We start from the raw sequence: 19443 nt of genomic DNA, 5'->3' as shown, positions 1-19443 counted from the left end.
TGCAGTGCGGACACGCCCCTCTCTGAGTCTGGCCTAAGCTTGGCTCAGCAGCAGGCGAGCTTTAATTGACAGCAGCACCCTCAATCCACGAAGGGGCGTGGCCGCATGGTAGCCACGCCTTTATCCCAGCAGGGGCCAGTGATTGGCTGAGGAGGCTCCAGGCTAAGCTTTGCTCAGCAGCAGGCGAGCTTTGATTGACAGCAACAGCCTCAATCCACGAAGGGGGTGTGGCCGCGCGGTAGCCACGCCTTTATCCCCAGCGAGGGCCAGCGATTGGCTGAGGAGGCTCCGGGCTGAGCCTATAAGGGGGCCCCAAGGGCTCAGGCGCGGCCCGCGTGCTCCAAGGCCAGGCGGCGCGTGACTGATGGGTGGGGCCTTGCTTTTGGTTCTGTGAGGGAGGGTTACCTCAGAACGTCCAGACTGAAGAGATAACCCGGTTTGGAACCGCTTTAACTCTTTTTCTGGCTCAAGCCTATGGAATTCTGGGAGTTTGTTGTGGGGCCCCTTGGGACTTGAGTCCCAGAATTCCATAACCGTTAGCCAGCAACAAGTTAAAGCGGTTCCAAACCGGGATATTTCTCCAGTCTAGATGCAGCCAAAGTCTCTCAGGGGGGAGTAACGCCTAGTGGGTAGAGGTGACTCAAGTCAATTCCAAAAGGGGGAGATAGGGATAATAGGGAGATAAAGGATAGAAATAGATAAGGAAGGAGTGTTGTTGTTGTTGTTGTTGTTGCCTTCAAGTCGTTTCCAATAGAGAGAGAGAGAGAGAGAGAGGGATAGATAGGAGAGAGAGAGAGAGAGATAGTAGAGATAGAGATGGTTGTTATTGCCTTTAAACTATTTCCAATAGGGATGGATGGATGGATAGAGATAGATAGATAGATAGCTAGATAGAAGAGATAGAGAATGTTGTTGCGTTCAGGTCATTTCCAATAGAGATGGATGGATAGATAGATAGATAGTAGAGATAGAGATGGTTGTTATTGCCTTTAAACTATTTCCAATAGGGATGGATGAATGAATGGATGGATGGATGGATAGAGATAGATAGATAGATAGATAGATAGATAGATAGATAGATAGATAGAAGAGATAGAGAATGCTGTTGCCTTCAGGTCATTTCCAATAGAGATGGATGGATGGATGGATGGATGGATGGATAGATAGATAGATAGATAGAAGAGCTAGAGAGTGCTGTTGCCTTCAAGCCACTTCCAATAGGGATGGATGGATAGATAGATGTAGAGATAGAGAATGTTGTTGTTGCCTTCAAACCATTTCCAATAGGAATAGATAAATAAGGATAGATAGGGATTGATAGCTAGAGAAATAGAGAGAGAGATGGTTCAAGTTGTTTCCAATAGGGATAGATAGGGCTGCGTTTTGGGCACCTCTGTTCTTGACCCTAAAGAAGGTCTGGAAACCATGCAGCTCTCAACATGCCATGTGCAAAGTCCCATAAACCTTAGCCACTGTAAGCGGTGGTGAGGAATGCTGAGGCGCTCTTAAGGGAAGGTTAAAGGGCCCAGTGTGATAAAAGTGTAATTTTCCCATTTGATTTATAAACCTGGAACTCACTTCCACGCTGGTTTTCTAACTCATAGTAAGGACTGTTCCCAGTGATATAAGTAGTCGCTTCTGCTTGCGCCAAAGGCCATGTGTGCTCAAATTTCAGCCATATTTATATGCAGGGACATAGCCAGATGCTTAGGAAGAGGCATGCACATAGCGATCCCTCAACAGATTCCTATGCGGTGCCATGTGTGCGGACTTGCATATATCTTAGGACCGGGCGCAATGGTTTAAAGGGTTATGCTGGATTTATGGGCCTACTTATTCTTAGACTATACAATTGGAGGATAAAACCAGATGGGAATTGTCTATTCTTCGGCCTCCTGATTTCACCAGGATACCCTTTGTGTTAATAATGTTCACTTATTAGCAGCATGATCCCACTGGGAGAGCTTGAAGTTGTATGCGCCTCGCGCATGGCACAGTTTCTTTACCCAGATCCTTACAAGGAACGCTAAACTGCTCATTAAAGCGCAGACTTGGCAGAAATCATTATTATTTCCTGGTAAAGCTAGAAAAAATGGTGACTCCAAGGAGGTGTTTGCGGTCATTACATATACTATTGATCAATGGTGTGACTCAAGACGTAATGTAGAATTATGACCGTTTATAACCAATACTAAACATGGCATGTGCGTCTCTGTTTTTCCTCTCCAGAAAGGTCATTTTTAGGCTTCTGCTGTCGTCACTTGGAAAAAGTAAAATGAGAGACACCACAAATGCTTACGTCCCCCCTGCGGTCCCCACAGGGGTGAAGCCAGGGAGCACAAGGTGGAGGTGTCACACCACGCAGGACGTTCGGGTACTTGGCGGCGGCGAGCAAGGCCCCGGCGGAGACATTTCCACGACGGCCCTGACTATTTCGCAGCAGCCGTTCTTTCTTCTGCGCAGAGAAGAGCAAGAGGCTTTCTTCAACCTCCTGGGTGAGCTATAGAATCATAGAGTTGGAAGAGACGCCAAGGGCCATCATGTCCAACCCTCTGCCATGCAGGAATACACAGTCAAAGCACCCTTGACAGATGGCCATCCAGCCTCTGCTTAAAAACCCCCAAAGAAGGAGACTCCAAGGCAATCTATCAGCATGTTCCTCTTAATGTTGAGGTGGAATCTCTTTCCCATAGTTTGCATCCATGCTTCCATGTCCTGTTCTCTGGGGCAGCAGAGAACAAGCTTGCTCCTTCCTCAATATGACATTCCTTAATACAATCTGATCACTCCATAATACAATCTGATCAGTTGGGCACTAAATTGTGGCCCACTTTGAACATTTTCCATTGCTGTTGTTGTTATCTACCCTCGGGTTGATCTCAACCCATGGCGACCTTGTAGATGAGACATCTCCATGCTTCCCTATGCTCCACTGTTCTGCTCAGGTCCTGCCAATTCATACCCATGACCTCCTCTAATAGAGTCCACCCATCTAGCGTTCTGCTTCCCTCTTTCCTAGCATTAATGTTATTTCCCATGTCTCATGATGTGGCCAAAGCACGATGGCCTCAGTCTGGTCATCTTGGCTTCCAGAGAGATTGCTGGCTGGATACGCTCTAGGACCCATTTGTTTTGGGAAGATGCCATTGCCCTATTATTTAGAACAGTGGTTCTATGTACACTGACTTGGTGGGGATAGGGAACACCTCCTAAAGCTACCAAGCTAGGCTTAAATGATAGTATCCTAATTTCTTCTTTGCTACATGAATGATGAACACCTGGGAACTTGCTTTTGGGACTGCAGCTTTCAGAAACCCACAGTCAACATGGCTAGTAGTGTTTCTGGCTGGGCAATTCAATGAATTCTAGGCCATAAAGCAATTTTCCCAAGCTCTGGTAGGGATCATGTAATGGTATTTTTGAAATGCCGTGAGGAAATTACGATGTTCATTGAGGCCATATCTGCTGTCTTATGTGTTTGTCAACTACAAGTAATGAAACGTGCAACTTCAACCAAATCTGCTTTGCTTCTCTTTCCTCAGAGGATGGCTTAATACAAGACTTTCTCTCAATGGACACATGCTACAGAATCTCAGATAAGGTACGTTTCCTGTCCTCTCCTGAAGCAACTTTCATTAGATGAATAACATGAGAGGGTTCAATACCTACCAATATTCCCTGTTATTTTGTCACTTCAATGGAGTTATTGAGGACAGTGGCATTTTATTCGTTCATTTTATTATTATTTTATTAAATTAAAACTTCCAGATATGGTTGGATTGCAGCTTCTATCATCCTTTGCTATTGCTGGCAAGGGCTGATGCAAATGGTGGACCCAAAACAGTCCTTACATTGAACTCAAAGGGGCACCAGATACCTGTCTAATAACCAAGAGATGGGAGAGGCAGAATGTTAATTTGACCCTTTGCTTCTTTTGCAAGAATATCGTTCGCCCAGCACTTTTACCCTTTCCGTCCTTCTCGTTCCACCTCTTAAATTGTAATTGCGGTCTAAGATGTTTGACTTTAACACTCGCTTTCTTATTCAGTATCTTATAGCTATGACTATGATGTACTTCAAACGTGCCGGCTTGAATACAAGAGAATACACGCGGATTAATCTCTTCCTAGCTCTGTAAGTCTTTTTTGTATTGCTCCACTGTTATGGGAAGACTTATACTTGTTTGGAAAGGGTGAGATCTTGGCCACAGAGAACTGTATACTAATTTGAGTACAGATCTCTAGCCGTCTGTCCATTCGGCTAACTGTTTTTCTTCTACTTTGGAAATGAGCCAGTACTTGCCTTCGAAGATGCTCAGGTGTCCCTCATCTCCAACGTCACTTTCTTCTAACTGCAGGTACCTAGCAAATGACATGGAAGAAGATACAGAAGACTACAAGTATGAGATCTTTCCCTGGGCGCTTGGCGACAATTGGAGAAAGCTAATCCCAGAATTCTTGAGAATGCGGGACTGTTTTTGGGCTAAAATGAAGTACAGAGCGTTTGTTAGCCGGCGATGCTGCGATGAGGTTTGCTGCAATTGCTTTGTCTTGTTTGTCCTTAGTTTGATCAGATGCTCTTGTTACAACCTTCAGGTTGTTTCTGAATTAGGGCAGCCCTAAGGCGAACCTATCATAGGCCCCATACAGACTGTCAAAATAAAGTTGCTTCAGGTCACTTTGGCAGTATGCTGTTTACATGATGCATGTGTTCTAAGAGGCCAAAAGCTGTGCCAAAGCTGCACTTCAGTCCTTATGACTGGATTGTGGCTTTGGCACGGCTTCCTGACTCTTAGGACGCATGCATCATTTAAACAGCATACCTCCAATGTGACCCGAAGCAGCTTTATTTTGGCCTGTCCGTATGGGGCCATAGTTATGATAAATAAGATGCTAGGTTACCAGGTAATGCTATGGAGTGCAGAATGAGCTCTCCTCCTGTTGGGTGAACCAAGGACAGCTAGGATAGTTTGCTGTCTGAAGCAAAGGAAAAAGATGGCATCTCTATTCCACATATAGAAAATCACTTGGGCTAGCAGCCCAGTCTTACTTCAATGGTGGTGACAGGACAACATATTGCACTCAGTCTACCGGGGGGAAACTACTTTATGAGATGAAGGACATATTGATGTGTCACAGATAGATCCACCCACCAGCCCATACCACTACATTGTGACTCCTCTCTGTATTTTATGTTTGAAGTAGCTACTTTGCATGGTAAACCTATCACAGTTGCATTTTTGAGTGATTGAAAGGGTGAGAAATGGGTTGAGTGAAAGAAATTGACATGGGATGGTTGCATGAAAACGATGGGAGCAACCAAACTCAGTGCTAGTGTATATGTTTTGCATGCAGAAAATCCCATATGGGAAGCTGCTGCTAGATCCGTATACGAGGGGGTGCTGAAAAGTTCCTGGCTTGACCGAGAAGGGTGACTAGAACCATGACACTTACATGCTACTCCACATGTTCACTCTAAAGTTGGTCCTTCTGAAGATATCGGTCACCAAAGTACCTTCCTTACCCTAAAAAAACTGTGACCATTACCTTTCCTGCTGACCTTTGAGACTTTAATTTCTTCGGCCTTGGAGAACCAGAATGTCACTACAAGTCGTTCCAAACAGTTATCACCAGATTGCTCAGAAAGCTGCAAAATCAACTTGGAGGTATGCACCAATTTTGTTTCTGGTCAGCATTCAAACTTTATGGCACCCACTTGGCTGACAGCTCTTGGATAGCCAACTGTTCATGAATTATAAACTCAGAGCGTTCTTGGCATATCTCTGGTACCTCCTCAGTTGTTTTAGCTGAGATTCTCCAAACTGTCAAAATAATGTCATGAATATGCTCAATAGTTTCAGACGTTGACACTTGAAGGCCTCCCAGATCTTGCTGCATATCAGGTCTCAACATTTCCACACTGAAAGTTGGCACACCATTTCTTTGAGTATGACAGTCACTTGTCACTCAGTGTTTGCAACATGCACTCAAGGGTTTTCTTCTTCAGGAACAGGAACTTCGCGACAGGCTGGGGTTCGGCACTTGAAAGTGCCACACTTTTTGTTGACATGGTTCTATCAATGCTCTGGAAAAAATGCAGGAACTACACCTACTATCCTGCAGATTGGCAGTTTACAATACAAAATAAGCCCTGCTTCAAGCTTTGTTGTTGATGTGTGCCTTCAAGTAGTTTCCTATCATGGGGTTTTCTTGGCAAGATTGGTTCAGAGGAGCTTTGCCATTGCTTTCCACAGAAGCTGAGAGCTGACTTGCCCAAAGTCATCCACTGGATTTCATGGGTAAGCCAGGAATCGAACCCTGGTCTGCAAGGTTGTAGTCCCAACACTCAAACCACTTTGCCACACTGGTTGTTTCAAGTTAGTGACACAATTACACTCAGATTTTGGGACTAGTGTTGGGCTGAGACCTTTTTGGCACCCCCTTGTACTATACAGAGGTAGATGAGCCCAGGAGTTTTACTGGACATAATGCAACTTCCTAGACTCTTGCCCTGGAGGCACCTACATACTGCATTCTGTATTTGGTACTCAGATATGATCTCCTTGTGACTATCATCCTTTATGTTATCCAGATAATGCTGAGGAAGCCATCTCACTGGGCTTGGTCCCGTGAACGGGCCGCCCATCACAGTGGGGCCTTGAGGAGTTACCTGAAGAGTGAAGATGACATGTTCCCTAAAGGACCTGGCGTAACGCCCCCAGTCTGCCTTCTCTGTTCATTTGATCTAGAAGACCCTGAAATAACTTCTTCGACCAGTGATGTTCCTACCAGTGACCTGCCACCTTCTTCGCCAATGAACCAGGATTCGGACAGCTTTGCTGTACTGATGATGCATCTGAAGACAGACTGCAGTGTGCCGAGTAAGTTCTACATATCAGCTTTAGGGACCTTTCTAACATGGCCTCCCTTTTTAATATACAGTGGGCCCTTGGTATCCACTGGTGTTTGGTTCCAGGACCCTTCATGGATATCAAAATTCATGGATGCTCAAGTCCTCTTAGATACAGTGGCATAGTAAAATGACATTCCTTATATAAAATGGTAGTTTGCATTCTGGAATTTCTATACTGTCAGTCCTCCGTATCTACGGATTCAAGCATCCAGTTTTAAAATGTTGAAAAAATGTGTAAATTCCAAACAGCTTATATGGGACACCATTTTATATGGGTCACCATTTGACTATGCCATTGTATCTAATGCAGGGGTAGGTAACCTGCGGGCCGGATGCGGCTTTGCGAGGCCTTGGGACCGGCCCCAGCCCGGTCCTGCTGCTGATTGCCGCCGGGGCCTTTGGCCTCTTGTGCGCAGGAGCAATTGTCTATAGAAGCCTCAGAAACATGCATTTATATTAACATTCTTCTAAAAATCAGCAAATTTTTTCGCGTGTCCTCCACTTTTTTTTTAAAAAAAGTGTCCACCATTTGAAAATTTTGTCCTACATTTGTCCCGGTTTATTTATTTATTTTTAAAAAATTAATTTATTTAATTATATATATTTTTTGGCCTCGGGCCCCCCAGTTGTCTGAGAGACAGCAACCCGGCCCCCGGCTCAAAAAGGTTGCCTACCCCTGATCTAATGGGACTTGAGCATCCTGGAACCAGCGGATACCAAGGGCTTGCTGTATTTAAAAATATTCTCAGGCCATGAATGCTTGAATCCGTGGATTAAAAATCCATGGATAAGGGCGGCTGACTATATATTCTAACATTGACCCACTGAAATTCTAAGTTGACCCAGTGAGATAGTGGAACAGTCTCTGTTAATATCTGTAGGGTTGATGAAAGGGTTCTAGATTTAAAGATGTTTGAAAGTAAATGGATGCATGCATGCATGCAAGCAACTTAATATTGTAAACCCCAATTCCTCCCTTCTTTTTTCTGTTCTGTAGCCTCAGCATTTGTCCTATTCCCCCATCACAACATTTTCGTCCTTAAGGGATTCATAAGCTACCATTTTACTGTGTCCTGATTATTTATAATTCAACTAATAGTTTCTAAATTCCTTACATAATATGGTTTCAACCTAAAATTTCTGACTGGCAGCCCAGCAGGAGCCAGCTATGGAGGCAGATGAATGAGGCCCAGACTGCCGATTCCTGGGATAACATCCAGTGACTGCGAATCCTCTTCACGCCATTGTTATTTACTTCCTTGAAGTGGCACGCATTGAGTGCTCTTACTCTTCATCTCTATCTACAGTGGTCTACTTACTAAGCACTTTATCTTCCGGGTCAGAAAGAATGCACAGTAATGCCCATATCTGTATATGTAAGTAATGCCTATATCTGTATATGTAAAAAAAAATTGCCGTATACTATGACTTGTAGCTGGCAAGCCAACTCTTAATAAAGATGTCTAAAGAGAACAGGCTCATTGTTTAATGTTTAATGGCATTTGGCTCTGGTTTGCTAGTTCTGGCTCTCTAGTTCAAATTTAAACCATTCTTGAATTGAAGCAGAGTATCTAAAACAATGTGGAGTACAAAAGGTTTAGAAAGCATTATACCATATGTCCAATTAAAATACAATTGGCCCTCCACATTGGTGGCTTTGACTGCGGTTTTGCTGTAACTGTCCTCTAGGAATCTCTAGGTCCTCCAGTGCAACTCTGCCAGAATTTGACCATAGAGTTGTGCAGGGGAACCTAGAAGTTCCTAGAGAAAACCCTTCTCTAGGCATCTGTAGTTCCTTCAGCATGATTTCTGTGATCAACCTCTGGCAGATGTTGGCCATAGAGTTGCGTTGAAGGACCTTCTTTTTGGCACCAGTTGAGCCTTTTCTCCCTCTCCATCCTTGCCTCTTCTTGGCATCCTTTGCTCATTTGCTCCCTTTTTAGTCTTGTTTCATCTTTGCACACTTTGGGCATCCCCTCCCTCTCCATCCTTGCTGCTACTTGGCATCATTTGAGGCTTTTTTCCCTCTCCATCCTTGCTGCTACTTGGCACACTTTGGGCATTTGCTGCTTCTCCTTTCCGGCTGTTGCAATGCAGAGAGGAGCTCCAAACCCTTCTCTCTCTTTCAAGCGGGGTCTGGCCAGCCAAGCTGCCTTTCCTGCCCCCCACCTGGGTGCCTTTGCCCCCCCAGTTTCTGCTGGAGATGGAGCCCCCCAAGCCTCTCCATTGCGCTGCGGGAGAGCTTTCCTTTGGTGCGCCTTTCTTTGGTTCCGCCTGCTTTGGCTTGCCCTTCTGGCAAGCGCCCAGGCAAGGAGGAGTCTGGCAGGGAGGAGTCCCTTCTCTGCAGGCAAGGGGGGTTAGGGCCACCCACCTCCTCCTGGGTTTGGGTTGGGTTTTATTTTGCTTTCCCTTCCGCCAAGATTGCCTTGACTTTTAGCAGGGACCAGGCCGGGCTGGGGATCAGGTAAGTGCTAGGAAACTGGGATTCAGAGAAGAGTTTCTTAGTTGGGAAGCAGCTGAAATAGCTCTGGGAAACAGCCAGGAGTTTTTCCCCCTTTTTCTCCAACCCCTGTTACACAACCTCTCCTCCTTCCTGGCCACAGAGTTGACCAGCCTAACCCTGGCAGGTCTACTTTTGAGGGTAGGGAATCTGGAACTCCAGGAGGTGTCTTTTTGGGGGCATGTTGAGGTTGGCACTATAAAGGTTATGTCCCTGTTGTGTGGGTTTGGGATGTTGTTGGACAGCCAACATGCTCTCCCTGGATAGGTTTCCTGAATTCCGGGTACGAAATCTGGAATCCCAGGACATATATTTTGTGCATTTGGCTTGGCCCCATAAAGGGATCCCTCTTGTGTGGAATTGGGGTGTTGTTGGACTTGGCTACAAGGCCAACACAGCTCCTCTTTGGATATACTCCCTGCATCCCCAAGACATTCATTTTCAGGACGAGGAAGTGGTGTTTGGATTCAGACCAGGGTGACCAGACGTGTCCTCCTTTTTGGGGGGGACATGTCCTACATTTTAACCTCCTGTCCAGGAGGGATTCCAAACTGTCCTCCATTTTGGGCATGACTTAAGAAGCATGGGTTGATAATTCTAGGTTTTGAACTTTTCTTTGGTCACGTCCTTTTTTTCTTGGAAGTTCTCCATTGTTGTGCATGACTAAGAAGTGTTTTGAGCTTTTCTTTAGAATCATAGAACCATAGAGTTGGAAGGGACCCCAAAGGCCATCCAGTCCAACCCCATTCTGCTGTGCAGGAACTCTCAATCAAAGCGTTGCTGACAGATAGCCATCCAGCCTCTGTTTAAAGACCTGCAAAGAAGGAGACTCCACTATACTCCAAGGCAACGTATTCCACTGGCCAACAGCTCTTACTGTCAGCAAGTTCTTCCTAATGTTTAGGTGGAATCTCTTTTCCTCTAGTTTTGCATCCATTGCTTCATGTCCAATTCTCTGGAGCAGCAGAAAATTGCTCCAATTGCTCCATCCTCAATGTGTCACCCCTTCAAATACTTAAACAGGGCTATCCTATCACCTCTTAACCTTCTCTTCTCCAGGCTAAACGTACCCAGCTCCCAAAGTCTCTCCTCATAAGGCATGGTTTCCAGACCTTCCCCATTTTGGTGGCCCTCCTCTGGACACGCTCCAGCTTCCATTTTTTCTTAAATGTCCTCCATTTTGAGCATGACTAAGACACCTGACTTGATATTTCTAGGGGTGTTTTGAGCTTTGCTTTGGTTGTGTCCTCTGTTTTTCTTGAACGTCCTCCATTTGTGCGGTGCCTTCTCCTCCTTTGCGGTAAGGCTATCTGGTCACTCTAATTCAGAGATGAACTGGAAGCATGGCTTTGGCTTCTGAGGTTCAACTGGAGCAAAATGTTAGATTTTGAAGTTCCTGGGCAGTTCCAAGCTACAAAAAGTCCCGTTGCTCCATGTTGACAAACCCGTTCTAGCACTTTGCGTCTTCACCAGAAGCCTGGCTTTTGTAAAACCAATTGTTGCTTGTTGTTAACTGCCTTCACATCAACTTATGCCGACGCTATGAATGAGAGAGACCTCCAAGTCCTCCTATTCTCAGGTCTTGCAAACTCACGGCTTGAATGGCTTCCTTGATTTAGTCCATTTATATGTAATGCGGTCTTCCTCTTTTCCTGCTGCCTTCTGTCTTCTGCAGCCTTATTGTCTTTCCTAGAGAGTCATGTCTTCTCATGATGTGGCCAAAGTACGACAGCTTCAGTTTAGTCATTTTTGCTTCTAGAGAGAATTCAGGCTTGATTTGCTCTGGAACCCATTTCTTAGAACTCTTTTCCAGCTTGTCTTTGTGTGCCTTCGAGTTGTTTCTGACTTATGGCGACCCTAAGGCATCAGTGGGTTTCTTTGGCAAGGTTTGTTCGGAGGAGGTTTGCCATGGCCTTCCCCTGAGGCTGAGAGAGTGTTGCTTTTGTGACCGTGAAGAAGCCAAAAGTAAGAGCACAAATGTGGCACCGTGGTTTGAGCATTGGACTGCGATTCTGAAAACCAGGGTTCAAATCCCAGTTCAGCCATGCAAACCCTATATGGGTAACCCTGGCCAAGGTACACTCTCTCAGCCTCAGAGGACAGCAAGGGCAAACCCCCTCTGAAGAAACATGCCAAGAAAACCCCACGATAGGCTCACTTTGGGGTCACCATAAGTCAGATATGACTTGAAGGCACAGAACAACAACAACAAACTGCATAAGTGATGTGGAACCTCCGCATGCAGAGGCAGTATACCTGTGAATACCAGTTTCTGCCAGACCACACAAGATCAGGGCAATCTTGCACCTTGATGCCCAGCTCATGGGTTTCCAGGAAACATCTAATTGGCCATGGGTCTCCATAAGTTGGAAATGATGTGAAGGCCCAGCAACAAACCAACCATCTGTGTATACAGCATGCACTCTCCTAAATATAAAGGTAGTTTGGATTCATCACAGTTTGGGGTAAAGGAATTGTTTAAATAGGAAACTAGGGCAGGTGGTTGGTCTCTCTAACGGAGAGTGTCTCTCCAGGGTTTCAGATAAGGGCCTTTCTGATAAGGAGATGCCAGAAACCGAACTTGGGCCTTTCCACATCAAAAGCAGATCTTCTGCCGTGAAAGGCTGCAGCTCCGCTCTTGCTGTTTAATTCTCAATTGCTTGCTCCTATGAAGCATGTGATCCATTTTAAAATGCAGATAGACTATCCCATTGACAGCATGATCTCTGCTCTCAATGCTCACCAAGTTGTTTCTGACTTATGGCGACCCTATGATGAACCACTCCTGGGGTTTTCTTGGTGAGATTTGTCCAGAGGAGGCTTGTCCTTGCCTTTGGACATGAGGCTGAGAGAATGTGACTTGTCCATGGTCACCCAGTCGGTTTCCATGGCTGAGCGGGATTCAAACCATTGTCTCCAGAGTCATAGTCCAACGCTCAGACCACTGCGCAATGCTCGCTCTCCATCGCTTCTATGCAAAGCTAAAATCAATACAAGATCAGTATTCATGATATCAGTATTGCTGGAGAAAGGATAGAAAAACCCTGTTATTTGCCTGTATCACAGTGGTCCCCAAACTGTGCCCTTTAAGAGAAGTTGGACTTCAGCTCCCAGAATCCCAGACTACTGGCCAACATGGCAGAGGCTTCTGGGAGCTGAAGTCCAACATCTCTTAAAGGGCACAGTTTGGAGACCACTGCTGCAGCACAAGGAAGTCAATGCCATGCCCCAAATGTTGCTAGACTGATGGGAGATGCAGTCCAAGAACATCTGGAAGTTGACATGGGGAGGGAGAGGAATTTTACCAAATCGCAAAAAGAAAAGAAAAGGCATACACTTCCAACAATGTGCATTTTAAGTGCCTTGCTGTGTTGCTTTGCGTTGTGTTTATGCCTAACAAACTTGGGGGAACTCCATGCAAGATACCAAGCAGAGTACAAAAATGATAAAACCAAAAAGTAACTTAAAGAGCATAGTACAGTAACTGCTAATCATACAATGAACTAAAATGACCCAAGACAAAGAACTAGCAAGAAAGTAACTGACAATTATATAAATCCTATGCAGAAAGTAGCTAATGGTGTTTTGCAAAATAGACTTTACTGACAGACAAGTGTTTCTTTGGTGATGCTTTATGCCGGTATTGCTATTTGGATAAACTAGTTTGCGCTTTCCTTGACTTTGTGTGTGGGGGTGTTTTTTTGCTCTGTTGTGTTCTTTCTCCTGTTTTGGCTGCTGATGTGGCGCAGATGGCTCCAGGGGTGTATATTCTGAGTAAGAGGAGCTAGTAAGGAGCTATTTGAATGAGTAATCTCTTGAAAACGTGTATTGTAGTGTCAGCCGATCAAATTATCCTAGCGTTCTGGTCTTCGTGGGGTTGAACTGGATGACCCTTGGAGGTCTCTTCCAACTCTATGACTCTCTTATTCTGTCCTTTTTAAGGTTACTTATTTCATGCCCGAAAGTCACTGCACTGGGCTCATAAGAATGGTCTGTCTGGATTAAACTCTATAATCCAACTTCAAGCATAAAGCCAGTTGGAAGTCTCTTAGAGGTTTCCTCAGTTGGGCCAGGAACCTCCCAGGCTTTCCCTGTTACTTGTCTCCAAGGTAGATCCCATGGCATACCTAACATGATGAAGCTCATAGATTTTGCTGGCAGAATGATAGACAAAGGTCATCAAGTCCAACTCCATTCTGCCATGCAGGAACTCACCATCGAAGCACCTCCGACAGATGGCCATCCAGCCTCTGTTTAAAAATCTCCATAGAAGGAGACTCCACCATTCTCCAAGGGAATGTCTTCCACCGTCAAATGGTGTCTGGAAGTTCTTCCTAATGTTGAGGTGGAATCTCTTTTCCTGGAGCTTGCATCCATTGCTCAATGCCCTATTCTCTGGGGCAGCAGAAAAGAAGCTTGCTCCATCTTCAGTGTAATGTTATCTCAAGATAGATTGCAAAAACAGACCTATGAAACATATATGAACAGAATTTGACCATAGAGTTGTGTTGGAGAACCTAGAGGTGTATAATGGAAACACCTCTCTAGGCATTTGTAGGTCCTCCAGGATGATTCAATAATCAACTTCTGGCGGATGTTGACCATAGAGTTGCTCTGGAAGATGTGAAGATTCCTAAAGAAGCGTTCCCTTAAATACATTCTGGAGCAACCGAAAACATTTCTTGCCCATCTTCTGTAGGACAGACCTTCAGCTGTTTGCCGGATATTAACTTCTGCAGCCAGACTGATCCTTGGAGGTATTCTGCCTCCGGCCAATAATGTCCTCTTAGCCGTTTGTTGCAAAATCCTCTATGGGTTTTATTCTCTAAAAACGCTTTCCGGGCTGACGATCGGTGCCACGTCTTGCAGATGCAGATTTCACGGGGTTTAGTGCCAAGACATTTGTGTTATGAAGAGTTGCCGTTGGGTGGGTCCCAAATATTGTTAACATAATGGCTTCTGGCAGTCAGTTGCTGTATGTATGCGGTTTGCCTCTGACTGCACCATTTGTAGTCCCACCTCCAAATCTGTGTGCTATATAAATCCACTGGAATTCAAGATAACACTTGTTGTTGTTGTTGCTGTGTGCCTTCAAGTCATTCCAGACTTATGTGCCTTCAAGTCATTCCTGATTTACGGCAATCCTAAGGCAGGATCCTATCACAGGATTTTCTTGGCGACTTTCTTCAGAAGGGGGTTTGCCATTGCCGTCTTCTGAGGCTGAGAGAGTGTGACTTGCCTACAATCACTCAATGGGTCTATATGGCCAAACCACGATTTGAACCCTGGGCTCCAGAGTCATAATGTTCAAGCTATTCTCAAAGCCAGTCTTTCCCATCATAGCAGATTCCATTCATTTTATTCAGATGTGTCAGAGTTGAACCCAGGGCCTTCCTAATGGAAAATACAAGTGTTAATGGAGCTACTCCCTTGTTCTTTCATTACAGCTTTCCCACTCCTTCTGCCCCCCTCGTTGTGTAGCATGCAAATGAATTTTCTCGATCTCCGATGCAAATTTGCGTTGTTGTTGTTGTGTGCCTTCAGGTCGGTTTCGGCAGTGTTTCCTAGCCACGGTCTCCGCTTCCTGGTTTGAGATATCTGTAGGATCTAACTGGTAATTTCAAGTCTTGTAAAATACTTCTTCCTTGGCTTCCTGGAGTAACTGGATTGGGAGGCATGCAGTTTGCTGGACTGGGATTTAGGAGACCGTGGCCTCATTCCCACTTACAAATAAATCGGTTTGCGATCCGGATCGATGGATCGATTCGACAGCAGAGCGTGGTTCCCACTACGTTTGCCCCGATCGCACTTTTTCCCTGTAAAATAACCCACTTGTGGTTCACATTCACAAATGAATCAGTTCAAAATGGACCTGCTCCAGCTGGCCAAAGGGCAAATTTAAATCGATTCCAATCCACATCCGGTTCACACTTGTGCCGAATCAGTTTATCATAAGATGTGTAAAAAAATAAGCATCAAAAAGACGCGGGATACATGGGTCCAAATCGCTTCAGCGGTTTGGTTCAAGTGGGAACCAGGGTCACTTGAGCCAGTTCAAACCGATTTGTGATCTGGTTTAAAGGGTAGTGGGAATCAGGCCCAAGTTGAGCCACGGAATACATTGGGTGACCTACCTCACTAGGTTGTTGTGACATGGCAACCCAGAGACCCCCATGTACGCCACTTCATTGGCAGGATATAAACGTAGCTAACAACTAATACAGTCGTCCCTCCACATTTGCGGCTTTGACTTTGATGGATTTGACCATTCACCGATTTGATTAATACTTTCTGGTTTTAATATGTGGCTTTGGAGTTGCACAGAACTCTTCATCACCAAAATGGGGAATGGTCTGGAAACCACCAAACCCTATGAAGAACAGTGTAGAGAGCTAGGCATGCTTTTTAACTTGGACTGTTTGAAATGCTTGTTAGTGGCCTAGAGTCCTTATATCAGGATAAAAGCAGGATGTAAATGAATAAAATTAGAGTGAATGAACGAATGAATGAATGTTTAGCCTGGAGAAGAGAAGGTTAAGAAGTGATAAGATAGTCCTGTTTAAATATTTGAAAGGATGTCACATTGAGGAGGGAGCAAGCTTGTTTGCTGCTGCTCCAGAGAATAGGACCCAATGGAGCAATGTTCTAAAAAAAGCAAGACATCATCTGCAAATAACTTTAACTTGTGGATTTATCCTCCAATGTTTGGCCCATACTTTGGAGGTTTTTAAACTTCCATTGTGTCTTCTTGTATGGCCAGGGGTTGGATCAGATTACCCTTGGCGGTCTCTTCCAACTCTATGTTTCTATGATCAGACAAACTGGAGACACTCTGGAACATCTCATCTTCCGAACGGCAGCCGTTGCAATGGGATACAAGCATTTCCAAGCGACCCTAAGTTTTCCATCACTTGGGTCAGATCTGCAAAAAAATAGGACTCCAGGGTGAAGTTGTGATATTGTGTCTAGCATCTGAATCACAGTTAATTTAGACTTTGTGGTCTTGCGTTTCAAGGCAGGTGTGCTTTTGTCCGTTTTCCGAGGGACTGTTCATTGCAGCGAAAATAACCAAGAGGTCTGCAAAGGTTTAAAATCTTAAGGTGGCATAAGCTTCCATGGCTAGGCTTTCTGCAGAGCAGTGTTGCTCCTAGCAGCAACAACTGCAGTAATGATAAGAGAAGCAACAATACTTCTAACGCAATGAGAATAGGATTGGAGAAATGTTGATTTAATGGACCCTTTTCCAACACGTCGCCCATGAAGACCAGAGAGGCTGGGGATGATGGGAACTGATACCTAGTATTTGTTGAGTACCAAGTTAAGGGGACTGATTTAATATTTTAAAATTTGGGTTTAATTCATTGGTTACGATTTTATCCCACAGCGTTCATGCTTCTCCACCCAGTTTTACTCACAACAGTTTTATGAGGTTAGTCAAGCTTAGAAAATGTTTCCTAGATCAGAACGTATTCTGCCAAGTCTTCCAGTTTAACCACTTCACCACTTGATTTTTTAAAATTATTATTAAATGGTTTTATTTATTTTTTGTAAAGAGAGCAAACATAATATTTAACCATCATTCCATACATAAATTTACACTCACTCCGTTCACTCCTTGCTTACATCTTTGCAACTTCATCTTCCAAGCTTGGCTTCCAAAGCAAAGCAATAGTTAGTGCCTAACCAAATTCTTCATACGGTTCCTAAATTACATAGATGCTACTTTCCAATCCTAACTTGTATCAAAGGATTAATACTAGATATGGGTTTTTGTGGGTTTTTGGGGCGCTGTGGCCATGTTCTAGAAGAGTTTATTCCTGACGTTTTGCCATCATCTGTGGCGTTGGCATCGTCAGAGAAGGCTGGCATGGAAGAGAGTGGGGTATATATACTTCCATGCCAGCATCCTCACCAGCATCTGTGGCTGGCATCTTCAGAGAGCCTACCCAGGGTCACACAGTCTATATCTATATCTATCTATCTATACACACACATACATACCTCACTTTCTTCCATGCCAGCATCCTCTGAAGATGCCAGTCACAGATGTAGGCAAAACATCAGGAACAAACTCTTCTAGAACATGGCTACATAGCCCTAAAACCCTCAAAAAACTATGGGTGCCGGCCATGAAAGCCTCCGACGTCACACTAGATACAGTGTTTGTAGTCGACTATTCCTTAAGTAATCCATAAATCCAAATGTTGCTATTACACCCCAGTAGTAATTTCTATAGTTCATAACCATATCCCAAATTTTCCTAGCTATTTCATACTTCGTTGGGCAAGTCGGCTTGTCCAATTCCACCATTTCTAATAGTTTCAATAACCCAGCGGTTCCCAAACTTTGGGAAACTTCAACTCCCAGAAGCCCCAGCCAGCTTGGCCAACAGTCAGGAATTCTGAGAACTGAAGTCCAAAACTTCTGGAGGACCAAAGTTTGGGAACCACTGCGAATCACCAGCCTTGCGTCAGAGATATTGAACGTTCGCCGCTTGGTTTTAGTTGCATTTTGGAGCTGCTCTCCAACCATCCTAGATCTCCGACCTTTGCTTCATCCCTGTGCCATCTTCACCTTTTTCTTCTGATAATGTTTGCGCAAGTCTAAACCCATCCATGGCTACTAAGGGTGTGCGGCTCAGAGCCACACCAAATTCATGCTTTTGTTTAAAGTCAAGCTAAAGCTCTCCGGCTTTTGCAGTGAGTCATCTCCTCTCAAGCTTATCTTGATGCCTGGAAGTCTGACTTGAAAGACCTGTCATTATTTGAATGTAAATGGAAAGGGGAGGGATATCTATGGTGATGTGGATTTTATGAGTGCCACTATCTTTTCTCCCAATCTTATTATATTGCCTCGTTTTGCAAATTAATTGGTGCACCGCTGTCCTTGCCAGGCAGTTCAGGGAGGTAAGGATTATATTTAGGGTTTTACTAGTCCATTATGTCAACGTGGCACAATGGATTAAGTGTTGGACTCCGGAGATTGGTGTTCAATTCCCTGTTTGAGCATAAAAACTGACTTTGGGCAAGTCACACCCTCTCAGCCTCAGAGGATGGCAATGGCAAGCCCCTTGTGAAGAAACCTGCCAAGGAAACCCCATAGATTCAGCCATAAATTGGACATGACTTGACAGCAAGGATCTGGGAGAAGACTGGGATTGCATCCTAAAAGTCTCTTGAGCACTGTGTGGTTTTGAGATACAATAACAACCTCCAGGCTGCTTTGGATCTTAGCAGCATCTGCTATAATATCCCTTTGCACAGAGAGGGAGTCTGGTTTGCATTTGTTGTGGTGTGTACTCCGTTGATATTTTTTGCCTTGCCCTGAAAAATAAAAGGCAGTGATGATTCATTTTTAAGTCATCGCTGGTAGTATCTCTGCTTCGCATGCAAAAGGTCCCAGCCAGGTCCAGGACTTGGATTTTCTTGCCTATTTAGGGGAGGGATGGCAAGTCCTCCTCTCTCAGCCTCAGAGGACGGCAAAGAAAAACCCAACTTGCCTTTTGTTGTTGCGGTTGTGGTTGTGTGCCTTCAAGTCATTTCTGACTCATGGGGACCCTCAGGCCAACCCTATCATGGGGCTTTCTTGGCCATATTTGCCCAGAGGAGGTTTGCTGTTGCCATCCTCCGAGGCTGAGAGCATGCGGCTTGCCCAAGAGTGATGCCATAAGTTGGAAACAATGTGGCGGCACATAACAACATGTGGTAAAACCCATACTCTTTATGGCTCAGGTTCTGTTTTGGCATTTCCCAGTATGGCAGGCAAAGACTGTAAATACAGACGGCTGCTGCCTAGCAGTCATTCCTGCATACAGAGATCTTTTGCAACTTGCAAGCAAAGCATGCACTTCTCCTTTGGATTACTACGGTCATTCCCTCTTTCCCCTCCCAGCCATAGTCATCTGGAAATGAGCAGAAGCTCCAGGAATGTAGAAAAACATGCAGATTGTGGTACAAGAGCCAGATACGAACTACAGAACCGTTCGTTTCGCTCCCTGGCTGCTTACTTTCCACTGTCCTTTTCTTCCTTCC

General features: G+C 44.8%; 2 protein-coding genes across 7 annotated transcripts in view; both read left to right on the top strand.

Annotated features, from left to right (window-relative positions):
* The first annotated feature begins 276 nt into the window (after positions 1-276).
* Positions 277-8193, top strand: LOC121915110 (speedy protein 1-B-like). Of its 5 annotated transcripts, none has more exons than XM_042438977.1 (7): positions 277-368; positions 2230-2495; positions 3543-3601; positions 4049-4134; positions 4358-4529; positions 6592-6880; positions 7910-8034. In XM_042438977.1, the coding sequence occupies exons 2-7, from the start codon at positions 2276-2278 to the stop codon at positions 7987-7989; spliced, it is 906 nt and encodes a 301-aa protein (XP_042294911.1). In that variant the 5' UTR covers positions 277-368; positions 2230-2275; the 3' UTR covers positions 7990-8034. The 5 variants fall into 5 exon arrangements, with proteins under 5 accessions (XP_042294911.1, XP_042294912.1, XP_042294910.1 ...); XM_042438978.1 differs by lacking the exon at positions 277-368 and adding an exon at positions 1065-1474; XM_042438976.1 differs by lacking the exon at positions 277-368 and adding an exon at positions 1065-1603.
* CAPN1 (calpain 1) overlaps positions 8184-19443 on the top strand; it is a 35308-nt gene continuing 24048 nt past the window's right edge. The window contains exon 1 of one of the 2 annotated variants that reach the window (XM_042438965.1): positions 8184-8288. The gene's annotated coding sequence lies outside the window, so the exon portion shown is untranslated. Of the gene's footprint in view, positions 8289-9244; positions 9377-19443 lie in introns of those variants that run through there. The other variant, XM_042438966.1, reaches the window with a different exon arrangement.

Source organism: Sceloporus undulatus, chromosome 9, assembly GCF_019175285.1.
Source record: "Sceloporus undulatus isolate JIND9_A2432 ecotype Alabama chromosome 9, SceUnd_v1.1, whole genome shotgun sequence".
NCBI lineage: Eukaryota > Metazoa > Chordata > Lepidosauria > Squamata > Phrynosomatidae > Sceloporus > Sceloporus undulatus.
The sequence above is the reverse complement of the archived record's forward strand: the minus strand, read 5'-3'. Positions and strand labels throughout refer to the sequence as shown.

Bases quoted from the DNA above. Each gene is read 5' to 3' on its own strand.
- LOC121915110 (XM_042438974.1), top strand. From the start codon at position 2,198: ATGGCATGTGCGTCTCTGTTTTTCCTCTCCAGAAAGGTCATTTTTAGG. The intron at 2,496-3,542 runs GTGAGCTATAGA...CTCTTTCCTCAG, and splicing joins GGCTTTCTTCAACCTCCTGG to AGGATGGCTTAATACAAGAC. The intron at 4,135-4,357 runs GTAAGTCTTTTT...TTCTAACTGCAG, and splicing joins ATTAATCTCTTCCTAGCTCT to GTACCTAGCAAATGACATGG.